General features: G+C 36.7%; 1 protein-coding gene across 3 annotated transcripts in view; it reads left to right on the top strand.

Moving 5' to 3' along the window:
* The window catches only part of LOC127934660 (tetraspanin-9), a 185,909-nt gene that overhangs the window by 48,248 nt on the left and 110,393 nt on the right, over positions 1–27,268 (top strand). For 2 of the 3 annotated variants that reach the window (XM_052532180.1, XM_052532182.1), the window contains one exon: positions 19,754–19,829. The exons of the other annotated variant lie outside the window; for it this stretch is intronic. In XM_052532180.1, coding sequence (XP_052388140.1) covers positions 19,754–19,829 — 76 coding nt within the window. The remainder of the gene's footprint in view (positions 1–19,753; positions 19,830–27,268) is intronic. 3 annotated transcript variants of the gene reach the window in all.

The raw sequence follows: 27,268 nt of genomic DNA, 5'->3' as shown, positions 1-27,268 counted from the left end.
TGCCCAATTTCCCTTGCCTCTTTATAAGAAGCAAGTTTGATGGCAGAAGAGCGGGCGGCCAACTTGATTGTTTTTCGTTATAGTTTGATGTTTCTTTTTTGCACACATCACGAGACCACACCACAGGATATTACATTCTCGCACATATCTGTAGGATGCCATTACTGACTTTGAATACTATCTTAAGACGTTTTGGTATATTTGTTTGAGCTAAATAAAACGTTTTTTTTACGAATTGGCTTTCTTATGTCCCAGTTTTTGTTGCGTCCCCTTTTTGAGTCACGGGACGTTCCAGAAATTATTATCCACATGTAAAACTATGTGCAGCATATTTTATGAGGACAGCTTCCTCAATCTCAATCAGTTTAATGCAAGATTCGCACAAAGATTATTCTTGAAAGAGGGAGCAGTTCCCTCTTTGTCTGGAGAAAGTGTTGTTTATGGACCACAACCAGTAAGTGTATTTTATTATTTAAGTTGGTGCGTTTGACAGTTTCTGTAACTTGTTGCACAAAGGGCAACGCTGTTTAGCTTTGTTAACTAAATGTTAGGGCTGTGCAACAAAAACTAATGCGTTTTTCATGCGCATCTCGTCAGTAAAAACGCTCCTGTGATTATAAGTACATCTCCAGCACATGCTCCTGCCCACTTGCTTCTCAAAACTAGCCCAATCGCGTTCTCCAATTGCGTTTCCAGGAGGGCAGCCTATGCTCAGCTGGTGTCGAATCACAACACAGGAACCGCTGGCCCAATCAGAACTCGTTACATATTTCTGAAGGAGGGACTTTATAGAACAAAGAAGTCATCAGCCCGTTTTTATGACCGTGAAAACAGCGGTATACAAATAGGTGAATTGTGTGAAAAATACTGTTTGTTTTGTTTTGTTTTGTTGTTTTTTTCACGCGAAACATGAACACATGTTATATTGCACACTGTAAACACAATCAAAGCTTAAAAAAAGGGGACCTTTAAGGTTTTGTGGTCCGGGGTCATATATGCATGTATAAGTTTAAGACAAAAGAACTTATTATGCTTTTAGTTCACCATTTTAAGAACATTTTTACCTTCTAGTTTGTTTTGAATATAATTGTATTAAACTACAATCATTTCATGTAATATTTTAATAATACAATTAAATTGTTAATTGTAGAAAAAAATATTCAAATGATTTCACTGATAAGCTGCACAAAACGCGCAAAATATGATTGTGGTTTTGTGCATCTTGTCAGTGAATAACAGCTCTGTGTAGTAAATGCTGCTCCATGTGAAAGCAAACAGGTTATGGTAATTTACCACTGAATACAGAACCGACTTTACTTGCAAGATGCGCATTAAATATCGCATGAGATTTATCGTGCAGCCCTATTAATTATAGAGTGTCACACGGTTGCAGAAACTATTTAATTTCACGTCAATTCCATGTAGACACAAATAATTCAACACCTTTGATAAATTTGAACTGGTTTGGACTGTCATGTTATGATATTGGTTGTTGATTCATGTTCTTTTCCCTCTCCATAGGGCCTTGGTTATGTCAGTAGAAAGGAAGACATTGAGTTATCTTTGACATAACATGCAGCAACAAATTATGCACAATAAATCCAGATACTTTTGTTAAATATCTTTATAAATCTTTATAATTTTTTTTATATATAAATATATTTTATCTAACAACTTTTCCAAAAGCACAACACTTTTTTTCATTCAATAATGATTGTACCCTGTTAAAGGGGGGGGTGAAATGCTCGTTTTCACTCAATATCCTCTTAATCTTGAGTACCTATAGAGTAGTATTGCATCCTTCATAACTCCAAAAAGTATTTAGTTTTATTATATTCATAAGAGAAAGATAGTCTGTACCGATTTTTCCCGGAAAAACACGAGCGCCTGGAGGCGTGACGTGTGGGTGGAGCTAAAGAATCACGAGCGCCAGTAGGCTTTTGCGTTGAGAGCGTTTGGAAGCTGTGACTGACAGCTGTGAAGGCTGAAACTGAACGAGAGCAGCAGCAGCAACGACTCGCTCCGAGAGGGGCTCGAACCCGGGTCTCCGATGGGAGGCGGACACACTAGGAGGCAGAGATATTTGAAGCAGTTTTACTCACCGCCTGTGGTTCCAACACACAATCGTGACCCCTTTTCGTTGGGATTGCATCATCCGTAAGAAATAAACGATACGCAAATCCATCGTCAAACTGTGCTTTGTTTGTAAAACAAGCATTTAAGAAATGCAGGGAACAAACACAAACACTTGCACAACTCCGTTGATGCTCTGTAAAGATAAACTCCATCCACTGGTCCCTTAATGCTGTTTCTCTTTTGGTAATCTGTGCAGGGTTGTCTTGCCCTGGCAACCAAAAACACACTCCTTTTGGTGACATTTCGCAACACTCTCACTCTGATCAGTGAAGTCTGTTGTGCTCTCAGTGCTCTGTTGTACGGGAGCGCGCGCTCTTCCGGCAGAAGTGCCCTCAGGACCCATATAAGGAAATTCCGCTCCATCTAACGTCACACAGAGCCATACTCGAAAAAAACTTTCCGAAACTTGTGACAAACCAGGAGTATTTTGGGAAAAACTTAATTTTTGAAACTTTGTCCATGTTTAGCATGGGAATCCAACTCTTTAACAGTGTAAAAAACTCAGTATGCATGAAATAGCATTTCACCCCCCCTTTAATATAAAAAAAAAACACACAAAAAAAAACAGACTGAACTCATGTTGAAATAAATATTTTTTTGCAATCAATATACTCAAAATTCTAGTTGTTTGAAAGGAAGTGCTGCCTTTCGGTTGAAATGATTGATAATGCTTTGTCTGGTCTTTTTGCTCTAGAATGTGTATGTGACTTAGTTGAACCTACAGCCTGGAGCTTGGCATTTTTTATTGCATGATTCTAATTAAAGAAGCACAATTTATGATACCTTTGTTGTTAGATTGTATTGATATTTAGACAAATAGCTGCCTGTGGCATTATCGAGATGGCTATGAGTGAACCAACGTGCTCCAATGAGGGCTTTAAAGATACTGGGATGACATTACAATAATGATAGTTTATGACACCCTAAAAGTATCCTCTCAATAAGAAACATCCTTTCGGATTTAAGAGATATAGCAGACTGGCCCCAAAGCATCATAAATCAGATTATTCACTGATTAGCGTTGAAATCTATTAAAATTATGTCTTCACATACTATCACATAATGCTGACATGATTTATAGAGATTCTCAAACATATCTTAAATCATCTCTTACTGCCTCGCTGGGCTCTATGAATAGCCTGACCCTCTATAGATAGTCCTGCATCTCTTGATTGGGCCTCATATGAGCCTCATGCTCTGATATTTGACGACATAGTTGCCTCGCTCATAGTGCTGCTGCTAGCGGTGCGCTTTGTAAAAATAGTGCATGTGATCTAACAGGACCTCTTGCTCTCTCTGGGACTCCTTAAATGCAAAGCAAGTGTGTGTGTGTGTGTGTGTGTGTGTGTGTGTGTGTGTAAAGGTGCTCTAGTTGTTCTTTTAACCGCCTGAAAGCTGGCACATCAGAGGCTAGTGTAGCCAAACAGGCCGGCTAAAATTAGTGTGGGGCCAGATAACCTGCAGCAACAGATCAAAGGCAAGCTGAACCGGCCGGCGTCAGCATGGCTAGGGATGCATTTATGTGTTTGTGTGTTTCTGTGTTGAGTCATTGTTGTCAGTGATGGTCTTATGGTGATGTACTGGTTGAAACTGAAGGTGGTCGTTTCTGTGCTAGCAAAACAGTGCAGTGGTTTTACAATCTATTTATTGTTTGTACATGGTCTATGGTAATGCCATAGTATTCTATTAAGTGCCTTGGATTACCATGTTAATTGCATGGCATGAAAACAATAATTGTAGGGTTGTCACTTCCATTCCAGTAGTCAAAACTTAAAAACAAAATAAAATATTTAGCAGCAAAAACTGTTTGCAGTTTGGATCACAATAACCATTGTTAATCACTGAGCACCAACAATAATTGATAATAGAGCACCAAAATAACATATTAAAATTATTTCTGAAGGATCATGTGACACTGAAGATTGGAGCAATGGTTGCTGAAAATTCAGCTTTGGCATGACAGGAATAAATTACATTATAAAATCTATTCAAATAGAAAACTGTTATTTTAAATTCTAATAATATTTCACAGTATTACTGTTTTTAGTGTATTTTTGGTCATAAATTTAGCCTGGGTGAGCAAGAAGAAACAGTCAAGGAAAAAGGGAGTAAGCAGCAAATGATTTTCAGTTCTGCTTGCCAATATTGCCGTTTGATTAATATTAACAACATAATAGTGAGCAGCGGTTCTGTTAGGTGTGTTTACATTGCGTGGCTCAATGTACATATCTGATATTTTGACAGATGTTCAATTGTTTCCTGCCTGTGTACATTCACTGAACCCAACTGCGTTTACATTAACATCTTGACAAGACGGGCGTTTTAGATGTGTATTTGACCATTTACTTGTGTACTGTATTTGTATTATCATGAGCGCTTTTCACAGAGTAAATACAATTTGAAGGCATCAGTAAGGGTACTGAAATGATTTTGTAGCCTGCATCATACTGAGACAATGAATTGGCAGATGCATCTTCTCAGAGATGGTTTTACCATGCGAGAATGCTTTATACCAAAGCATAGCATGCTAAAACTTTCTCAGAAAAGTTGCAGCTGTAAATTAATCCCCTTTAATTCACTGCTGCTACAAATGATTAAAGCTGCAAAACAGATGTCATTTGTTAGACTAACAAGTTTTCCCATTTCTAGTATTGCCTAATCTGATACCATCAATGTACATGGTACCATTACAATTTAGTATTGTTTTGTAAAGGTGGCTTGATCTCTGCAAGTTGCATCCCATACACCAATGGTCTTGTGCCCTTAAGCAAAGCACTTAACCTCAGGCAATGTCAAGGGGGTTGTCCCTGTAATAAGTACTGTATGTATTTTGAAAGTGTTGGCTACATGACTATTGCAGTGCATTTCCTGAGCATGCTTTGACCGCTTAAGGACTTATTTTAGTATGCTTTTGTATCAGGATGTGGTCTAGTGGTGTTGTGCCCATGCTCATTTATATATACCTATCCGTTTGCATGTGTATTCAGCTGGTGGATAAGCATATTGACAACGGAGGTCACTTAAATATCACCATCTCTGCGTTGCGCTGCCTGTTCCACCCTGACCACAGGCATGCGGCACAGCTCCGGCCGCAGTACAGGGAGGTCATGCGTAACTCAAACCCAGAGAGCATAGAACCAAACAAGGCCTTCTAGAGGCAGCCGTATGCTTTTTAAGGTGCTTTCACACTCTAGCTTTTAATCAGACCACAGCTTGTTTGATGTTGTTGGTGTATAAGTGGTTTCCTGAATTTCCGGTGTGCATCAGTGAACCATACCCATACTGCTTCAAATGGGTTACTCGCTGAAGTTTACCACTACTGTGTGTTGAAAAAATTATGTGTATTTGACACTTGTGGAAAAAGTAATTTTCACATTTTACTACATAATTATTTCTTTATTCTTAATAACGTTTTTATTTATTTTTACTTTTTCAAAAATTTTTTCACAAATTGTGTATTGTATTTAACAACTTTAAACACATTAAAAATATATATATATATATATTATAATAATTTTCACACACCGTAAACATTCAATAATATTTTCATCTTTATTTGAATAAATTAATACTCTCTTCACACTTACAGTGGAAAAATGGAATTTCATTCAGAAATTGCTAGTAAATTTCACAAATATTTACACAGAAATGGCAAGTAACATCTTTTTTTTTTTAAGAATTACATTTTGAAGTAGGAAGACCGAAATGGTATTTTCTTGTAAAACATACTTTAATCTTTTATTGTTTTATTTATATTTTACAGTGTATCATTTCATATTTCATCTCCAACTCTGTACTTACACTGTTGTCTCCTTAATAAACAAATACACAATTTTGGGACAATTTCTTAAAATGTAAAAAAAAAAATCCATTTTATGCAATAAATATTTAATCATTTATTTTTGAAGTTTTCATGGTTTTAATTATCCAAAAAGAATATATTTGTGATGTATTTCTATAGTTTAGGATTGGACGCATGGGTCTAAAACTAGGGTAAAACAATACTGTATATATTTTCTAGATATTTTAAAAGGAATGTGAAAAGTTTTCCAATAGACGGAATATTTCGATAACGCATTCAATCTGCCATCTTCTCCATCAGTCATTCCTTGTCTAATTAAGTGTTAAACGGCTCCTTGCTAGTACCTGTGGTGGTATTTGCATCGATGAACTGTACAATGTGAAAAGAGACTTGCAGACGCAGGGGATTCGACCCAAACAATCACGCCAAGTGTGAAAACACCTTATACACCATTTGCATTTAAATCTACCTCAAGTACTTTGTCTCATGGACAGTTGCTCAAGGGAAAACGGCAGACTCTGCTTAATTGGGTATTGATTGAATATGTTTCGGCAGGGTTGACAATGAATTACCGTCTGGAAAAATGGTGTAGAGGCCCTGGACACTAAGACAGGCGGAAATACTCATTCACTCAGCATTTATTTATTCAGCCGAGTAATTAATGATGCAGGATGGGATGCCTGATTAGGCTAAAGATTCGTAAGATTGTGTTTATTTATGGATGTCATGATGCAGAAGCGTGCATGATTGTGGTGCATGTCGGTGATGCATGCTGGAGTTTGTGTGGGAGAAAGACGTGAGGAAGAACAACAAGGAAGACAAAAGCATGTGCGTTACCATCTGTGGATATTAATTTAGCCCTAAATTGGTTCCCTGCATTGTTTTTCATTGTCCTGGGAGAAGTGATGAAGTTTGATATGCTTGCTTGGTCATGCTCATTTAGGCACAATTTAAGCAGACTTGTCCATTCGTGCAGGCAAAGCAACTGAAACTATTTAAACACCTAATAGTCTTTCTTTAATACATTCACAGTGGAAGAACTAAATTATAATAAATGGCAAAATGTTAAACTGACAGCTAATTTTCATTGCCGTGCGGTTAATTAGCGCTCGTTGAGTCAGACTTTAATTTTTTTATCTCGGGATAAAGCTTTGCAATGCTCAAATGAAGCTGTATACTAGCTTCACTATTTCTCAGTGCCAGTCCATTTCCATTTGAGCAATATACAGGGGAATTTGAGCTAGAACGCAAGGCTAATTTCTTTTGTGCTTTTGGTTTTGTAGTTTGTAGTTGTAGTTGACAGATCGCTGTAGCCCCTCAGTTTAAGCAGCTCGTGAACTGATCATCCCTTCCTCTTTACTAGCTATAGCACAAAATAAACGTGAATGAACATCAGAAGAAAAAAAAGACACCAATACACACCCTTTTCAATTCAAGTCCACCGACATTAATCTATTTTCCTGTCTGGATTGTTTGTCGGACAGTCGGCATTATGATTGGTCAGATCACCTGTCAGTCAAACTCCCGGCGAAGGGTCAGGTAGAGACTTAGGTCAGGTACTTTGATTATAAGCATTTAATTCCTTAAGTATTTGTTTGATTGTCTCTAAATGTCACTTTTCCTAGATTTGTCTTAAATCATGAGACATTATGCAGTGAAAGTGTGTGCAAGTTCATTTTTTTTATTATTTTTTTTAATGTACTTTCTTACAATGACACAAATTGGCAGCTGTTCATGGTTTCAGACACAGCCAGAATGTCATAACAGAGTTTAAATCATTTGATAATGAGAAATGACCACACACTGTCTCTGACACACACCGTTGCTTTTATTAGAGTTAGCTGGCATCCTGCTGTTTATCTTTTTAATAGTGCCCATGTTTACCCATCAAGCCAGTTTCTCAGCAACAACTGTCAATGTTGCCAAGATTATAAATATATTTTAAGAACCATGCGTTATTGACAATTTTTTGTATTGTCCAGGGAATTAAAAACTTCATAAATGAAAGGTATTTATTCTCAATTGATTTATATTCTTATTTAATTTAGGAACTTGATTATTCATAACAAATGATAAGCCTGTCATCACTGCAAGAAAAAAAAAGACAGCTTTATGACAGCTTAAATAGATAAAGAAAATAGTATTTTAAGCCACTCTGTGTATTTTTCATTTGTAAGTTTCCAACAATGCTCCTCTGCACTGCAGTGTGACTGTGCCTTTAAGATATTCTCAACTTCTCAACAAGATATTCAACTTTCTACAGCAATGTCGTCTGAAAGTTGTGGAAACATTCCACCAGCCCTGTATGGTGATGGATAAAAGATTGTATTCTATGTCTCATTATTTCTTTTTCAGTTCTCCACCATAGGAGCAATTGCTCAAATCCCCAATGCTGAAAGGACCGCCTCTCCCCTGCAATTGACAGAGTGTGAGATACAATTCGATTGTGCCATTCTCTAAGGACTGAGTTTGCCTCGTATTGATCTGTCACAGACTAACATCCATGGCCTTTATTAGACACTTTAGCCTGTATGTATTACAATATAGCATCTACATCACATGGGTCCTCAAGATAGACACAAGGAAAAAATGCTGCACAGATAGTGATAACATCTTATTTAAAATTGTCAATTCGATTCATACTTCATTTCTGAGAATTGAGGGAGAATCTTTTGCGCAGGGCGTCTAATATAGTTTTCTAATCTCACAGTTGTATTAGATTGACTGCTGATTGAATAAAGTTTGTGCAAAAACGACAACAACTGGCAAAATAACAAGCTAGTGGGTTTGTTAAAAGAGACACTTCTCACTTCTCTTCTGTTTTACCTCACTTTAGGACCACCGGTGAGATGACCTCCGTCACCCTGTACTCAAGCTCAAAGACTCATCTCACACCTTTCTAACACCCGGGTTGCACATATCCTGACAAGGAGGACTTTTTTTTTTAGTGCCAATAATTTGTCAATCAGTCATTTGTCCTTTCAGAGAGGTGGACGTCATAATATAAAGCAGCTCTGAACTGCAGAACCTCATTAGTATTTTAGTCAGGTTTTGTTTTTGTTTGATTTATGCTGTACTGGAATTTGTGTGAAGGGTAGTTTTCAAAAACAGAGTTTGGGTGCAGAAACAAAACCTAGAGACATAATCCATTAAATCAACCAAAATAAATAAAAAAGTGAGATGGTATTACATAATCCATAAAGATTATTCTTGGTTTGATAACCTAACGCATGTAATGTAAACTGACTCAATGCTGTGAGTTCAGGACAGAATTATCTATTTCCCCGATCAATGGAAGGTGGGAGAAGTGGTCAGGAAACATGTTTTGCAATTCTGTTCTGTGCTGGCGGTGGTGTAGATATTACACACTTTAAATGGAGTCAGAAAGAACTCAGAATGAATCTTAAAGAGTTCTTGATTATGTATTCTAGATTGGATGTCAAATAGAGTTGTTCAAGCAGATGGACAGTTGCATTAATAGTGACAGCTGATGGGTGTTGGACATTATTGCATTTTTAATTTGAAAGGAAACACATTATAATTTGAGTTAGATGTACAGAGAAGCTTGTAGAGCTCCCAATAGAGGATTTTATTATGCAGACTGCATCCAAAAGGAGGTGACACAGAGTGGTGATGTTAATAAAGAAATAATTCAGACAAAACTGAACATTTTGTCATCATGTTATTCCACATTATTCCACTTTTTTTTTTCTCTAATGAAGAAGCTATTGTATTATTGATGTCAAACATGATGCGACCCACCATGTTTTAATAGATTTTTTTTTTAAAAATTTTAGTTTCTTAGGCTTATTAAGACTGCATTTATATTCAAAAATACAGTTAAATCAATAATATTTTAAATGATTACGGTTTTATTTTAAAGGGGTCATATGATTCTTTTTTTAAAGATAATTTTTTTTGTTTAATTTTTTTGGTGTAACAGAATATGTTGACATGCATTAATGTTCAAAAAACACATTATATTTCAAATAATGTACATTATTGTAGGTCCCTTATTTGCTCAACGATTTCCAAACAATTCGTTTAATGATTAATTTTTCCAGACCCATCCTTTGCTTGACGCTAATCTGCGGTCATTGGTCCGATTGGTCTCATTTCCATTTCATCATGCCTGTAATGCCTGATAAAGCAGCGCTTTTGAGCACAATGTTGCTTTGTGTATAGCGTTACCAGGGAAAACGCTATTTTTACCGTTCCGAAAGTGGCACCTAGTGGCAAGGAATTTAAAACTCAGTATGTTTTCATTCACTTAGAGCTGTGTTACACACTGCATGAAAGGTAATTTTCAAAAATCCATAATAGGGGCACTTTAACATACGTTTATTTGACTGGATTTAACTTAATTTATTAGAAGATTGGTTATTTAACAAGATGCTAATCAATATATGGATAGGATAGGATGATTTCTTAAATTACATACAGTGTGGATTAGTGATTCACTTTGGAGAATAACCACACACTTTGAGAGGTAATTGGCTATTTGACAACGTGTACAGTGATCAACCACAAATTGCAAGTATTTTATTAGTGAATAAGTGTATGAATGCCAATTAGCTTGAAAAGGCCTGGACATGGTAGGGCTTAATGGCTTGATCAGGTACAATGTTAATTCTCCTTTTCCTTATGAATTTTTAATTCAATGGCTGTTAATGTTTCTCATTATGATTATTCAGGTGTAAATGATTGTCTAGATTAACAGACAATGTAGCACCTAGACATTGTGGCTAATCATATTCATTTGTGATTATCATTTTAAATATAATTTTATCTAGATTACAGAAACGTCCTAAGATTGGAATTACCTATGAAGAATTCGTTTTTTCTGAGGCGATAAGCAGCGTCCTTTATGAAGACCTGTTTCTGTCTGATAAGAAATGGCTATTAGCCAATATAATTTAGCGCTTAATGGTTTTACATGATGTTTAGAGGTGGGTAAATCTGAAATCAATATTCCTGTATTTATATACTGCTGTACTATGGGGAAGTCGTGGCCTAATGGTTAGAGGGTTGGACTCCCAATCGAAGGGTTGTGAGTTCTAGTCTTGGGCCGGACGGAATTGTGGGTGGGGGGGAGTGCATGAACAGCTCTCTCTCCACCTTCAATACCATGACTTAGGTGCCCTTGAGCAAGGCATCGAACCCACAACTGCTCCAAGGGGCCGCAGCATAAATAGCTGCCCACTGCTCCTGGTGTGTGCTCACAGTGTGTGTGTTTGTGTTCACTGCTCTGTGTGTGTGCATTCCGGATGGGTTAAATGCAGAGCACAAATTCTGAGTGTGGGTCACCATACTTGGCTGAATGTCACTTCACTTTCACTTTACAATTGTGCCTGAGGATATCTTGTTTGCTTTTCTACTAACAGCCTCAGATGAAACTCTTGAAAGTGTTTTTTTTTTTAGATTTGTTGAGACGAACCTCACAAGCTTTGGCAACGCAGCAACTAGATCATCTTTTGAAAGGCTCGGTGTAGGAACCCAGTTCCCTTGTGCACAAATAAAGAACCTTTGCAACACTTGCAAACCTACAGATTGTGTTGCATTTTAAAATTTTGCCAGCTCTTGACATTGTTGTGTGCAGTGAGTGTTAGTCCATGAACACATTTCACCAAAAAATGAACGTTGTCATCATTTACTCTCATGTTTCTGTCTTGTTGCTCCAAATCTTGTTGGACTTTAAGGGTTCAGAGAGCATTGGACCCCACTGACCTCATTGAATGAAAAAAAGTATTTGAATGCTTTTGTGTTTTGCTGGGGGGAAAAAAATACATTTATATTTTTAAATTAATTACTTAATAAAAAATGGGTGTTTATATTATCAACAGTACATGCTGCATGTACTGCATCCAAACCATTGATTTAACTGTATTCATGCATGTATAAATGTATTTTATGTAAAAATATATAAAGGAAAGTCTCTCCATAATAACCAGCAATGAATGACTTTTAATGAACAATTAATGTTTATTCTAACATTGACAAAATCTCTCAATTAATCTTGATATGATTCATGAAATTAAGTTTGTGACCTTATAGTCTAGAGCACACTTTGCATTTTATAGAGATTAATTAATATCATCAGTGTTTCTAAATCATAACACCTTTGGATCACAGCACATTGATGAGACTTAATCCTAAATTTAATTATCAATTATCACATTGTTTTTGCATGCACGTGGTGCAGCATGACTTCGGTACAATGTTTGTCATCACACATTAGAAGCTTTTGCCCAAGAGGAATGTTTTGATTTTTCCTATAAACACTGGCGGAAGTATCCACTTTTTGGCATGTTCGCACCGAAGGAACTGGGAATGATTTTAATTATAGAAACACCTTTGGGTGGGACTAAATTAACCTCTACTTCAGAGTAGGGTCTAACTACTAGTGATATAAACTTATGTGTTGATTAGCCAAACACATGCCATATGGAGCACTAGGACCCACGGTTTTTAAAAAGCTTTGTAAACATGGTTTACATACTCCAACAGCCATAGATGGACTGATGCCGAAGTCCAGGCACTTCTCCATCAACCATCCTCCAGTTCCTGACGTTGATTTACATACTTTCAGAGTTTCTAGCAGTATGAATGCAAGCAGGAAAATAGCCCTAGAGGAAAATATGTTTCTTGGCATTCCTATAACTATCTGGTGCAAAAACCTGCACTGCTGCATTGCCATTTATCAATGCTGGTTAATCAAAGCAAGAAACTATAGGGAGATAAACACTTTGATGCCATAGTGAATGATAAGGTTCACTGGGTTAAAGGCATATTTTGAAATTCCATGTCTGCAGTGTCTTTTCACCTCTTGGGAGTGATTATTTTGTAGCTTTTAGTTTTTTTCCATCCAATCTCTAAATTGCACGCTTGATCTTTAGGCAATAATTGGTTCTATTTTGACAGCTTATCCCATTGATGTGGGGCTTAAAAAAAAGAGAGAAAGTGAAAAGTGAGTTCTAATAAAACCAACAGAGCTAAACAGAGGAAGAGACAGAGAAACAAGAAAAGCCAAAAAGTCATGGAGGACATTTGTATTGTTTTAGGCAGGCATTTCTGAAATCCTCTCTAACTGCAGCTAAGAGCCATGATCAGTGGAGGTTTAGGCCATTGTCTTATGGTGAAATGAGCAGTAATGGCATCTCCTTTTTGATGTGCCCTCTGTGAGAATATCAGACTTGAACAGGGTTGAGGTGGCCTGTTTACTGGGTCCATGAGCAAAGCCCTGGAAGATGTACCCTCATGGAAAGAGAAGCCTGTGCAGTTACAGTACCTTCACAGCATGCTGATCATTGAACAACCCCATTCACATCTGTTGTATACCTGACTATTGTTCTGTTGTTCTGCTGTCTTTCTGATTGATATGTCATTCTGCCTGTCGTTTCTATTTCATTGTGTTGTTCTGTCATTGTTCTATCATTGTTTCTGTCAGTAGTATCATTCTGTAGTTTAATTCTAATTCCTTCTATTTTTTCTGCATTTCTAATGTTCTATTTTTTCTATCTTTATCATTTTATCATTCTAACTTTCTAATATTCTATTGTCCTGTCATTCTGTCCTATCGTTCTGTCAATAGTTTGAGTCTTCTGTCTTTGGGGTTCTGGTGTTCTATCATTCTGACATTTTTCATATGTTTGTCAATTGTCCTGCCGTTGTATCTATCAATCATTCTATTGGTCATTCTGGGTTTTTTTTTTTATCGTTTGACAGAATGGTCGATAGAATGATTGAATGATGAAAGGACCAAAGGAAAGATACAGAATAACGTTCAATAGACACAAAGAGAATGACAGACCGACTGAACAACAGACAGACGACTGACAGGTAGAATGAGATAATGACAAGCCAACCAAATGATGATTGATCGATATAGAGTGATCATTCTATCTTTTATCATTTATTCATTCTGTTCTTCTATCGCTCTGTCATTCTATACATTTTTCTTTATATCTGTCCATGTCATTTGATAGTTTTCTCATTCTGACGTTTTTTTCTAAATATCATTCTGTTCTATCTATTGATTGTTCCGTCTTTCATCATTCTATTGTCCCGCCTGTCATTCTATCTTTCGTTCTATCGTTCTGTTTTGCATTGCCATCTTATCTATCGTTCTGTTGTTCTATCTAACGTTCTATCGTCCTATCTGTCTGTAATTCTAAGAACGAACAGGCATTGACAGCATCAGCAGTGGAGATGTCAGGGTGTGGGTGAAGACTTCACTTGGAACAGTGTGAAGTTGGAGGAAGGGAGAGAAAGAGCAGAAAGGAGATGGGCACATCAGTCCGCCATGAGCTGCTTTTGTCTGCTGCTGATCTGCGTCAAAGAGGATTAACTGTGTTATGACATTAAAGTTGAAGCTATGTTATCATCTGTAGCTGACAGGCAGGATTTGCTCCCTAATCGGACTACTAATTCACAGGGAGGTGAGACATCATTGCACTGTGATTGGAGGAGGATTTTTTTTATTTTTTTTATTTTTTCTATTTATATTCGAAGATCTACCTTTTATATTTACTTAATCCACTCAACGGCCGGCGGCCTCAGTGCATAGACATTTCTGTTGAGCTGATCTCAAAGACCTATTGTGAAGAAACAAAAATAAGCACATCCAGGAAATGGAAAGGGTAATTGTCCTCCTCAGCCTTTTTATTCAACAGTAAAATGTGAATTTAAATAGATGCTCAGTACTTGGGAAAAGAAAAAAAAAACACATTTTTTGCATCAGAAAGCACTTGAAGCCTTTTTTTTTTTTTTTTTTTTACTAAATCACGCTAGTTCCTTTCACCTCAGGGTTTGCGACATTTAAACGGAGGTCCTTTTTTCTCACCTTTTTGAATTCTCTGCCGTGCCACTGCTGCCTGGCCTGCTGCTGATAAATAGTCTGTTTTGATGGTGGTAGACCTCATAGAGGGCAAAGAAGCACTTTTAAAATGTATCTAGTCTCAAATGGTATAGGCTTAAATGTAAAGCGCAGAGCCTCACAGACATGTTATTATACAAGCAAGGAGGCCCACTGTAAATAACACACACTATAACATTGATGTCTTTGTAAAGTCAATGAAGCTCTGGCTGTTTGTTTGTAGATGGGTGGGCATTTGACACTTCACGTGTCCCTGCAAGTGTATAGAAGAGTTTTGGTTTTATTGGGATCTGAATAGAAGCTTGTCAGGTATTGTCATGACTGCAGTGGTGTGATCAAGGGCAAAGGATAGGACACTTTCAGAAATAAGGTACAAAAGCTGTCACTGGGCTGGAACCTTTTTCAAAAGGTGAACATTTTGTGCACCGGAGGAACCTTTTCATAGATCTTAAGCCGCGTTTCCACCGCAGGAACTTTACCCAGGAACTAGGGACTTTGGCCTGGTACTTGGTGTGTTTCCACCGCAGGAACCAGGAACTAAATAAAGTTCCAGGTAAAAAAATGCCCCTCAGAAAGTCCCTGCTGGCGAGGTGGTACTTTTTCAAAGTTCCGGAACTTTCGGGGGCGGGACTTTGGCGCTAAACATTCTGATTGGTTCAGTACACGCAGCATTGTTTGAGTTCAACCACCATTTATTTCGGATCAACATTTTCAAAATATTACTGTTATTGTGTAATGCAATGTAATTTTAAAAGTATTTCAGGCGAGAATGTAGTTGTTTAAAACTCAAATCTGTGGTTTATTTATAAAGACAGCGCCTATTTAAAAATGTGTTTCGCCGATCTCGTAGACGGTGAGCTCCACTCGATCAGCGAAAGCTCAGTCCTCATGTATCCGCCGAGAAGCAGCCTCTCCTGGGATAGACCTTCTGATATGTGCCGCTGGCTCTGATGTGTCTTTAGTGGTTAAACATAACATATAATTCAGCTGCGGGGTAAATCTAACAGGTTTTCTTTGGTCTGTATTCAATTTATCTATATGCTAAAATGAAAATAAAAAAGGCAAGTCTATATAATATTTCGTTTCATTGCAATGGCTGTATATAACATTACACATATCCCTGAACTACGTACATTTCTGCAGCTGTTATTATGTTTAAATGAAAACGAAAGGAGGCAGTGGTATTTTATATCCTATTTCGTTTTATTGTAAATATACTGAGGGGAAAATTGCAGTAGCCAAAGCAATCTGAGTTCACGCAGCATTGGTTGAGTTCAAACACCATTTATTCGGATCATTTTCTAATATTACTGTTATTGTGTCATGAAATGTAATTTTAAAACTATTTCAGGCGAGAATGTAGTTGTTTAAAACTCAAATCTATGGTTTATTTATAAAGACAGCGCCTATTTAAAAATGTGTTTCGCCGATCTCTGAGACGGTGAGCTCCACTCGATCAGCGGGAGCTCAGTCCTCATGTATCCGCAGAGAGCAGCCTCTCCTGGGATAGACCTTCTGATATGTGCCGCTGGCTCTGATGTCTCTTTAGTGGTAAAACATAAAATATAATTCAGCTGCGGGGTAAATCTAACAGGTTTTCTTTGGTCTGTATTCAATTTATCTATATGTTAAAATGAAAATAAAAAAGGCAAATTTATATAATATTTCGTTTCATTGTAATGGCTTCATATACATCCCTGAACTAAGTAGATTTCTGCAGCTGTTATTATGCTTAAATGAAAACCAAAGGAGGCAGTGGTATTTTATATCACATTTCGTTTTATTGTAAATACACAGAGAGGAAAATTACAGGATTCGCGTCGTCGCTGACATCACACTCCCCAGTCGAATGCACGAAGTCAGAACTACCTACCGATAATGCACGTCCAAAATCAGCGTACCTTTTTTTTTTTTTTTTTTTTAATCAGAGGTACTTTGTATTGAGAAACGCACAGACCTACGTCATCAGTCTATTTGCCTAATCTACCCGGTACTTTACACCATGGTGGAAACGCAGAAAGCAACAGGTCTGGGGGGAAAAAAGTTCCTGGAAAAAAAAGTTCCTGGTACAAATGTTCCGGGTAATTTCGGTGGAAACGCGGCATTAGAATTATTGGTGGAAGTACCTACTTTTTGGCATGTTCACACTGCAGGAACTAGGAATGGTTTTAGTTCTAGGAACTCTATTTTTGGGAAACTAAATTAGCTCCTACTTCAGAGTAGGGTCTAAAACAGCAATATAGGAACTACCAGTGATGGAAGTGTATGTAAATTGTGTATTTTGCCTGATTGTGCACAAAACCACGCAAAAAAGCCTTTTTATTGATAGTATTTCCCTGTAATCATAATTAGTTTGATACAATTTTTACTGCCTCTAGTATTCATTTCACCTGGAAACTGCAGTGAAATGTATGTATAGGTACGTCTGTGATATTTTTTTTTTATATTCATACTATTTCTCCAGATTGAAATGCTGTAATACTGCCAATGTAGAGTCTCTTAAATGGTTCTAGTAAAGTTAACATGTGGCTTTTTCATGTTGCACGTTAAATCATATATACAGCCTCTGAGCCAAATAATATTCAGAATAGTTTATTCATATGTAATTCAATTTCTTTTTTATAGACCCACTGCTTAACCCTTGAGTTTTAGAGAATGTAGAGTAATTATTTGTCACATGAAGTTAACAATGTCACCCACCAGGCTTAGTAACTGTATGGTTTAATCTGGAGGATGGGGAGGTTATAAAACTACCATTTAAAAGTGCCCCGCTGGGTTACTGCAGGGCTGTAAAGACATTCCTCTGATTTAGACTTACCGCAGATTTGGGCCGCTGTGCTACAATTTAGACACCTAGTCCTGCTATTGGTATGCTGTTTGCGTCTTGATAACTTTTGACTGGACTAAAGTCTGTGATGCAAGCTTAAAAAGATATGCTTAAAGCTTTTAAAGAAAATAACAAAATTGATTTTTCTTAGGTCATTTAGCCAGGCTGCAACACTAATAACTTTCCATTAAGAGACTATATGCCCTCTGACTGCAGGCATTGAAGTGCCATTTGGCACACAATTAAATAAATGAAAGTTTGTGTCAACACAACATTTGATTTATAAACAAGCATCATTTATTCTGATCGTAAGACCATTTGGGCTTTGATTAATTTGAAAGCTCAGGTCGCTATTACTGAGCAAATAAGCTGTGTGTCTGGCTTTCCTGTGTAGGGTAAGATGTGTCCGTATGTGAGCTGTGTCAGTCCATTAATCTAGAAAACATGCAGAATATATGTCGGAAAGATTCATATTTTTGGATTATCTGTGACTGGTAGATGAAACATTTTTGTGCATTTTTTTTTCTTTAAATGTCAGAGTAAATGATATCTCTCCAGGCTTACATAAAAAAATATATGTGTGTGTGTGTGTGTGTGTGTGTGGGTGTATGATTTTATTTATTTCTTGTTGCATGCATGTATTTGTGTTTCTGGATCAGTGTTTTCACACCTAAACTTTTGGTTTGCCCTTTTGGAATAGCCTCCAGTGGTGCTTGTTATTCTTTTTAGAGAGTGAGGATTGTGTCCACAGGGCTTTGTCAAGGCCATCACAGATTATTCACACACTCATCCACCCACTCGAGGACCTATTAACCCACCACTGATCCTGAAAAGACCCCGTGCTCCCATTCGATTTACAACACTACATGTAGCTTTTAACCTGCACCGGAGTATTTCATTACTTACACATTTCATTATTTCAGAGAGTGTCCATTAGTTAAAGGCCTCACTCATTAAATGCTCCATTTTGGGTTTTAATAAGTGAGTATTAAATAGTTGCTTCACTCACCTGCAGCCTAATCGCTCTTCGAGTGATCTAGGATGATTAATTCACATTAAACTGGAGGAGGACATTGTTTGTTTCATTACACGGCAATCTCACAAATAGCATTATGTCAAATGTGATATTATTGGTTGAATCAGTTTTTCTGAAGACAGCCACAGAGGTTTTCCCAGGTGCTGTGTCTGTGAGTGGGAGGTTATGTGAATCTGATGTAATAATACTGAAGTCTTAATAACGGGATATAGGTGTGCATTTGTCTGCTGTGTGGTGACTGTTTATCAGTTGTGGTTTTCCAGCAATGTTCCCCTTGAATGGTCTGGACTGATCATTGTTGGTGAATTGTTTTTTAGTTTTTTTTGTCTTTTATTTTTTTCTTTATTTTTGCAGACCACTGCAACAGCAACTCAAAAGCAAACATGTATGCAAATACAAAGAGAGAAAGTTGCAGCAAAATGGCACGGTTTCTAAGGCATCATACACGTTCATATTCTGACAGAAGCTAAGAACCATAATTATGCTGTCTTATAAGATGCCTTGTTTTCGCACACATGTATGTATTGCAACAATTCTGTTTGGAAAATTCATTATTTTATTTTAGTTTAGTGCTTATTTGAGTAAGGTCTGTCTTACTTGCTATTTGCACCATATGTTTCAAAAGTCGCAAATCACAGAAATTCCCTGATCAAACTATATAAAAATAGATAAAAATGTACATCCTTATAAACAGTTACAATGCTACTTCATCTGTTTTAAAAAAGTAATTTAATTGTGTCTTTACTCCATTTTATTGTCTGTTCTAAAAGCTCGGGAAAGTAACAGCAACAATAAAAATCTCAAAAGTTGAATTACATGTAAATTTGCAAAAATCCAGTTAATTAATTAGCAGTTAATAAATAAAAACATTTTTGCTGTAAATTGAACTTGGTTCAATTTCAGTTTACATTGTAATGTGACACAATGAGCTTAGCTTTGGTTATCATTTTATTTAATCACACTTTTACCTGTGCACATTATAATCAATCTATGAGAAATAATCACAAAGTCATTAAACAGAGCTCCAGCTGATATTCCCCTCATTGGTTTAAATTTTTTTTTTTTTTTTTTATATAGGAGCAGTTGGTTGAATTGAGACGTGTGAATAAGAGGGTGAAGAACTCTGTACGTTTACTGAAGACTCCTTTGACAGGTAAATTAAAGACTCCAATGCTTATATTTTCTTCTGTAATAAGCTATTTAATTCAAGTTTTAGCCCTCCCTGGAATCGCTGCAGACCTGACATTGCAGTTTCCTTCCTCAATTCCTTGGCTCTCATCCCACGTCCTCTCTGGAGTCTTAACTTCCCCTCCCTGTACATGTGGGGTGAAGTCAGGTTAACACATGAGGTGATCTGGAGATGGATGAATCTGCCGCCGTTTGTTGGCGTTCATTTTTGCCGCTGCAGAGGAATGGTCTGAACTTTCATTACTCTTTCTTTCTTTCCATATGCCACTGTGCTCCACCACGATTTACAGCTCTCCGTCAACAGAACACAGATGCTCACGCTCGGCAGTGCTTCAGCCCCTTCTCACTGTGTGTGTGTGTGTGTGTGTGTTTGTTTTGACCAAGGAGTATGTTTGTTGGATTGTTGGTCCATGTGCTTTTTGTGTTTGTCTTGCAAGGTCACTGACAGAACAGATTAATAGTGTTGTTCCTCTGAAAAAAGAAAAAAAAAAAGAACAGAATCACCGTCTGTCAGCTTTACTCTGCAGCAGTTCCTGTTCTCTTTTGGTACATGAGTGTTATTTTGGTTAATTTGTACCTGGAAGGTGCCATGTCCTCGGTTTAAAAGGTGATGAGTTTTTTTTATAAAACCAAAAATACAGGTAAAAAACAAACCAACAAAAGCATTACTTTATGACTTAATAATTTGATGTAATTTATAAACAAAACTCAGTAACCAAAGTAAATTAGCGTTGGGTAGGTCAGATGAAATTATATATTTTTTGATGACTTATATGAGGAAAAAAAGAGAAATTATATTATTTTTAGATTATGATATAAGTTATATATAATGCTTATTTTTACATCTATTATTAAATCTCTCGGACCCAAAACATAGTTATTTTCAACAGAGCATAGTGTAAATATAAATACATAAAATGTAAATTAATAAAACAAATTAATCATTTAAAAATATTGCACAAATTTGTGGAAAGCTTGATCCATTTGTGGAATTTAGTGATCAAATTATTCTAAAATATTGAGTGTCATCCAGGGCAGTCTGAACAATGGCAGACCGTCTTACTTGAAAGCAGTTGTTATATTTGCAGGTGGCACAGATTACAAACGTCACCTTTAAAGAGGCATTATTTCTGTTGCATCAGTCCTCAGTGCAGGAAAACGATGCATATGATTTGCATGTTTATGATGTGTTTGTACACTGGATGGTGGTCCTTCAGAGAAAAACAGATAATTAATAAATGAAAACTTCAGTGCTGTTACATATGGAGGGTTTGTACAAAACACAAACTCACTGTGTATTTCTTCACTTCTCTGGCTTATTTATTTACAATTTTATTTAAAGCTTTGAAGAAAAAAACAATTTATTCACCATTTGTTCCAACTGTGTCTGCCATATGCTAAGTATTTTTAAATCAAAGAAATGACATTACATGTCGTGGAATGTGTGAATGTCTTGTAGCAGCAGATATAACCTCATAAAATGATGGAATTGCATGGCCGATATGTAAAGGTTCAGTTTGATTCAATAATATTATGGTTATATTTTGCTATAATAGCAGAGGACATGGAGAAATCATTGTTAAGGTAGTGAACATTATGTGACGCGTGTAAAGGCTTGATGTGGGGCAAAAAGACTGATTGAGTGAACCGCTCGTCCAATCATGGTAAACTGTCATTTCATATTTCCACAGACAAGTCAGAGCCCTTTTGCCTCGAGAATCAGTTTTAAATCAGTCATCACTGTTTTGCGTCAAGTGAACGTGTGGGAGATGCTAGCTCCTTCCCTCAGTATTTTGTATGGACAAAGCTATGAGGAATTCACTTAAAATTGAATGGGATTTCAAGAGGCTGAATGCTTGTGGAAATGATTTATGCCCTTTTTGTACTGCCACTTGAAAAGGATGCCCACATCTTTGAGGTCTTCGTGCCTCAGTCTCCTGCTTTGAGGTTGCAAGCATGCATTTTTTCGCTTAGGGATTTTCGTCTGCCTAGAAAAGGTCAGCATAATTTTTCCACCATGCGTAAGGTATAGAGACATTGCTAAATGAGCGGTTCACAAAGCATTACACCCACCTCCCTTTTTTTGTTCTCCAGTTTGACGACAGGTCTGTGGGGTCATCTGAGACGACTCTGCTTGCTTTCACATCATGTTGTAGCCTATTGTTGAGAAAGAGCTCTTGTGTGGCACTTGTCAATAAACAAACCAGCGTTATTTATGAGTGAAGCTAAACATCATTGGACTCTTTTCACTGGCTGAGATGACGCATGTCAACGGTCATCAGCATTGTATATTCTGGCGCTTAAGATTTGACGTATCGAATGATATCAGATGTTGTTGACTCGGTTGTGTCTCGAGAACTACTATGACTCACCAGATTCAAGAGTACTATCTGCTATTTTCGATTAGAAACATGGTCAGGATGTATGTTGCAGGTGCATTAGCAGATGCATCAGTTTTTATGAGCGCTTTTCTGAATAAGCCCTTGTTTGTTTGTGCAAGCATTTGTGTCGCTGCTTTTCCATCTCTGAAGATTTGTCTGCATCTACATCATTTGCATAAAAATATCCGATCGGATGAGACACATATTGAGGTAGCTCAAACATTCTGGTCCACTAATTAGCGATGCACTGGTTGACCGGCCATAAATCGGAACCGGCCGGTTTTCGCTTAAAATACGCGATCGGCAATCGGCCGATGTTTTGTTTTTTTGTAAAGTGGAACTTGCATACACGTTTGAAAAGCCAGAAGTAAACGACAGTTCTGTATAGGAGGATTATTTTTATTTTACCTTAAAATTACATCGACTTAATTTGATTTAAAAATCACCTGCTGTAGCACACTGAGAAAAAGTGTTTAATTCATCCAATTAAAAAAATTTAGGGTAATGATTCACATCTATATTTTTTACTTGAGAGAATAGTTATTTATTTTTCATTGGCTCAAGTGAAAAAAAATATAGATTGTTTTCAATGGCCAAAAGCTAGTTTGGCCTATTAAATACCAAATAAACATCTTGTTTATGCACACTTTGCTTCTTTCTTGTTTGTTGCTTAAAAAAAAAAAAAATCGGAAATCGGTATCGGAATCGGAATCGGCCAGTTTGTTTGTAAAAAAACGGTATCGGAATAGGCCATGAAAAATCATGATCGGTGCATCCCTACCGCTAATTGATGTCTGCAAAGTGCTTTTGAACTAGCCTTTTAGATTTGCACTTGAAGCACTTTGATGTATTGGGCAGTGCAGCAATCCATTGAAGGGCCTCCAAAATATTTGTAACTGGCAGGATTTGATTCACAGGGTCACTGGTTGATCAGCCCTGATTTGGACATTCATTAGTCTGTATGTGTCACTCATGGGCTTGATTTTGTCTTATTAGATTTCTTCTGTCGGCTTTGATTTTTCACACATGTGGACTTACTTGGTGAAATCTGGAAATTTGTTGAATGGTTTACCAAGAACAAATGGCCGGACAATTTTAATTATATTGTCTGTTTGGGGTACAAAAGTCTGAGACCTAGTCAAAATATTTGAAATCTTAATAAATTGATTACTTTTTTTCTGTGGACTACTGTATGTCACCCAGAAAGAGAAATAAATTGAAATCGGCCTCCGTTTGCTTTTACGCGTGCTTATTTTTATGTATATAAGATCTCCAGGTTAATAGTTCATTTGTTTGTACTTGATTAATCCTACTTTTATTAAACCTGACTTTGTTCTTTTATTTTACTTTAATATTTCAAATAAATAGATTGAAAGGCCTGGTAATTAAACCTTTACATTAAAATGCGTGAGATGGAAATGCTCATTTCAGGCCTTCTCAGAAATGACGTCAGTAATGTTAAGTGATAAAACCCCCCTAGTGCATATATCAACTATGTTCTGAGTGGTCAGCTATGACTCTTTTATACCTTCCATTATAGGTTTTCAATTCCCTGCCACCTCCTCCTTACTGAGCTTAATTTGCTCTTAATAGATGTAATTAGCTTTGGAACATGGCCGGGCCAGACCCAGCAGGATGATTATGACGTGGATGGTTGGTGTTACAATGGAGCGGATGTACAGGATTGAGCCCCGCTGGCCCAGTGATGGAGGAGATGGAAGAATGAAAGCACTTTATTGTCATATTGACTTACTGCTGTACTGATGTTATTTCTCTCTATGTCCTCCCCTCTCTTAGTGTTCTCCTTGATTCCATCTTGTTGGCAACATAGAGAGCCATTGGCCATGTCCAGAGTCATCAACGTCTAAATGTCCTGATAGATTCAAAGTGATGCACCATCTGTCAGTAAATGTATTAAATTGCTCCTGCCAAGACGGGCTTGACTAAGAAGGTAGACACTCTAAATTTAGTGTTTTTTCTGAGGACATTTTCTGTCCATAGACTACCTGCCTATACAAAGGATGAGGCCACGCATGCCCCTATTAACATTCTATGCCAAACTCAAAAAAAATGTACATGTATATGAATATGCACTTGTACAATATAAAATTTGCTCAGTTATTTATTTATTTTTTTAGTTATAAGAAAGTAATTAAATAAGTATTTTAGATGTTGTATTTCAAGACATTTGTGCCTGAAACTACTTTAATTATGCGTATCTTTGAAAATCATTTCCCACTTTAGAACGTTCATCAGCCAATCGGATTCAAGCATTCAGCAGCCCAGTTGAATAACTAGAAATAATAAATATAATACAATTTTTGAACTGAAAAAAAAAAAAAAAACTACATGAACCACCTAAACATAATATTGGTTTTAGATTTTTTTTCCCCTTGTTATAATGTTTCTATTTTTGTTGTTGTTTATTTTCAGCCCAGTGTGTAAATAGGCCATATAGCAAATAGCGAAGACAGAACTTGCCGCATACTGTAATTGATTTATCCGTCTTGTACTCAAGTAGTCAAATTACAAAAATGCTCATCCATTGCTCCTACAAACCAAAGAATTACAAATTATCAACAGATTTTCGATTTTCAATTTCATGCTCATGTCGCCAGGGACATTCATAATGTTCAAATTTTGTGTGCGTGATTGTCATTCAGGGCAGGCATCAAGCACAAATCTGAAATCCATGTAGCATTTCAAGCAGTGGTGGGAACATACAGAGCGAGTGATTGATGACTTCCACACTCTGTAAAATGATACAGCCCCCACCTCACAATCATACCTGTGGTATTCCATTGCAGATTATCTCTGCATTGGTAATGGGGTGAATGTATCCATAAATCCCACATTCCTCTTACCTTGGGAATGGGATCAGTCTTTTAGGAGGTTGTCCCTAACTTTCCGTAATTTTTTTTTTCATTGTAGCACAGAATACGTGCAAATTAAAATCAGTGTTAAGATCTGTTTCCACTCATGAATGTGTGCCTACGCAGTCATTGTCATCAAGGAGAGATTTAGTCATATGCCGACCGTCTGTTCATTATCTGAAAGACAGGTGTTTTTGTTCAGCACAGATGATTTTGAGCAGTTCAGTGGTTGTTATTACCTTTATCTCTTGCACTTTCCCCCTTCTAAATTTATACCTTTACTTCTTGGATTTATTAGTTTTTTTATGCCTTTCCCTAGCCCAGTAATTAATAACATATATATATATATATATATATATATATATATATATATATATATATATATATATATATAATATTAGGGCTGTCAAATGATTAAAATTTTTAATCAAATTAATCAGAATTTTCAGTGGATTAATCATGATTAATCACTATTTGCAATAACACCTGAATCCTAACCATTTTTTGTTTTCTGAAATGCGTACCAAAAAATAAATAACAGGACACCGATACATCATTTTCATGTATTGATTCATCAATATGTGGTTCTTTTTTTTCTGAATTTCAAAAGTTTAACATTTACTTAATCAAATTTACCTGAGCACTATATCAAACCATGCCATTTAACTACAGATAGTGTAAGAGTTTTAGGTGAACCAGTTGTTAAAAATAGCCACATATCTGTGAAATTATGCATAGAGAAACTCGAAAGAATGAACTCAGAAACACAAACATGCGCCCTCTGCACTCTGGGCACTCTTGTTTTTAGGAGGTGTTCATTTGCTCTGCCACAATACTTTAGGATCGATATTTTCACGTTCTGAAGGCTTCAAGTGCCAGTAAAACCAAGTAAAAATGCAAATGCTTTTCCAAACAGCTGTAATTTTTGCTGCATTGCATGTAGGCGTTCTGCGCATGCGCAGTGTGAAACACAGGACACTATAACAGGAGGAAGCTCCAGCGTATCAACTACCAAAGTCGTCTCTGTTTATCGAGCTTGGCATGAACGTATTTGAGAGTAACTGGGGTAAAAACTTAAGCTTCTTCTGTGTTTTCGTCGCAGCGCTCGCCGCTGTTTTTTACTATCTTGAGAATTCGGAGATCGACGAGACTTTCCTGACCTAAATAATTTGTCACACTGCGCATGCGTGAAATGCGTTAAAAAATTTGACGTAATTAACGACAAACAACTAATTAACGTCGTTAACGCGCTATTTTTGACAGCCCTAATATATATATATATATAGCAATGATAATCTAATGAGATATGATGTTTTAAATTGTTTTAATTTTAAAGTTTTCATAATTTTTCTTTTCAGTTTTAGTTATTTTAGACTATCATGATTAAATAAAAATGAGAAACATTGCCTTGGCAACTTCTGAAATATATATATATTATTATTATTATTATTATTATTATTATTATTATTTCAGTTAAAAGTTTTTATTACAAAAAATATTCTGTGGTTTTAGTTTTAACTTTTATAACATAACTGCAATACATTTTTATTGGTTTAAATAATATTATATTTTCCCCCTTCAAATTGTAGGGAGAAATGTTTTCGTAGATTGACCCGTGTTGCATCTGATCTGCTAGTCATGTTTAGTTGTAAAGGAAATCTGTGGAGTATATTGGGAAAGACTTCAGATACTCTGGAGGTACAATCAGAATACTAATGGTGGCTGAAGATGCAACTGACTTTGCAATCCTCACCCTCGGGGCCGATACATTGAGAGTTCATGGCTGCATTAGAGCACCGCTACCTCCTGTAACCTTGAGGCTTGTTTGCAACTTGGTGTACAGTTTTGCTGCCGTGGATTTAGACATAACTATAAATAAAAGCCTGATGGCCACCCCAGAGAAAAGTGAGGCGGTGTGGTCAATGAACTTGAGTACTGCATGTTGAGGCATAGAGACTCTGCTCAATACACAATGCACGTGATGTTTTCCCCCTCTCCAGCACAATAGCTTTAAGGGTTTTATTCCATTGTACACATCAGTGTTATGTGCACAATCAATCAATAAGACAATGTGAACGATGGACAAGGTTCTCTGTAAATGAAAATAGCAGAAGTGCTTCTGGCAGATTATTTGATGGAGGAGAAATCAG

Source organism: Carassius gibelio, chromosome A18, assembly GCF_023724105.1.
Source record: "Carassius gibelio isolate Cgi1373 ecotype wild population from Czech Republic chromosome A18, carGib1.2-hapl.c, whole genome shotgun sequence".
Lineage (NCBI taxonomy): Eukaryota > Metazoa > Chordata > Actinopteri > Cypriniformes > Cyprinidae > Carassius > Carassius gibelio.
Note: the sequence above shows the minus strand (reverse complement) of the source record. Positions and strands in the feature narration are given on the sequence as shown.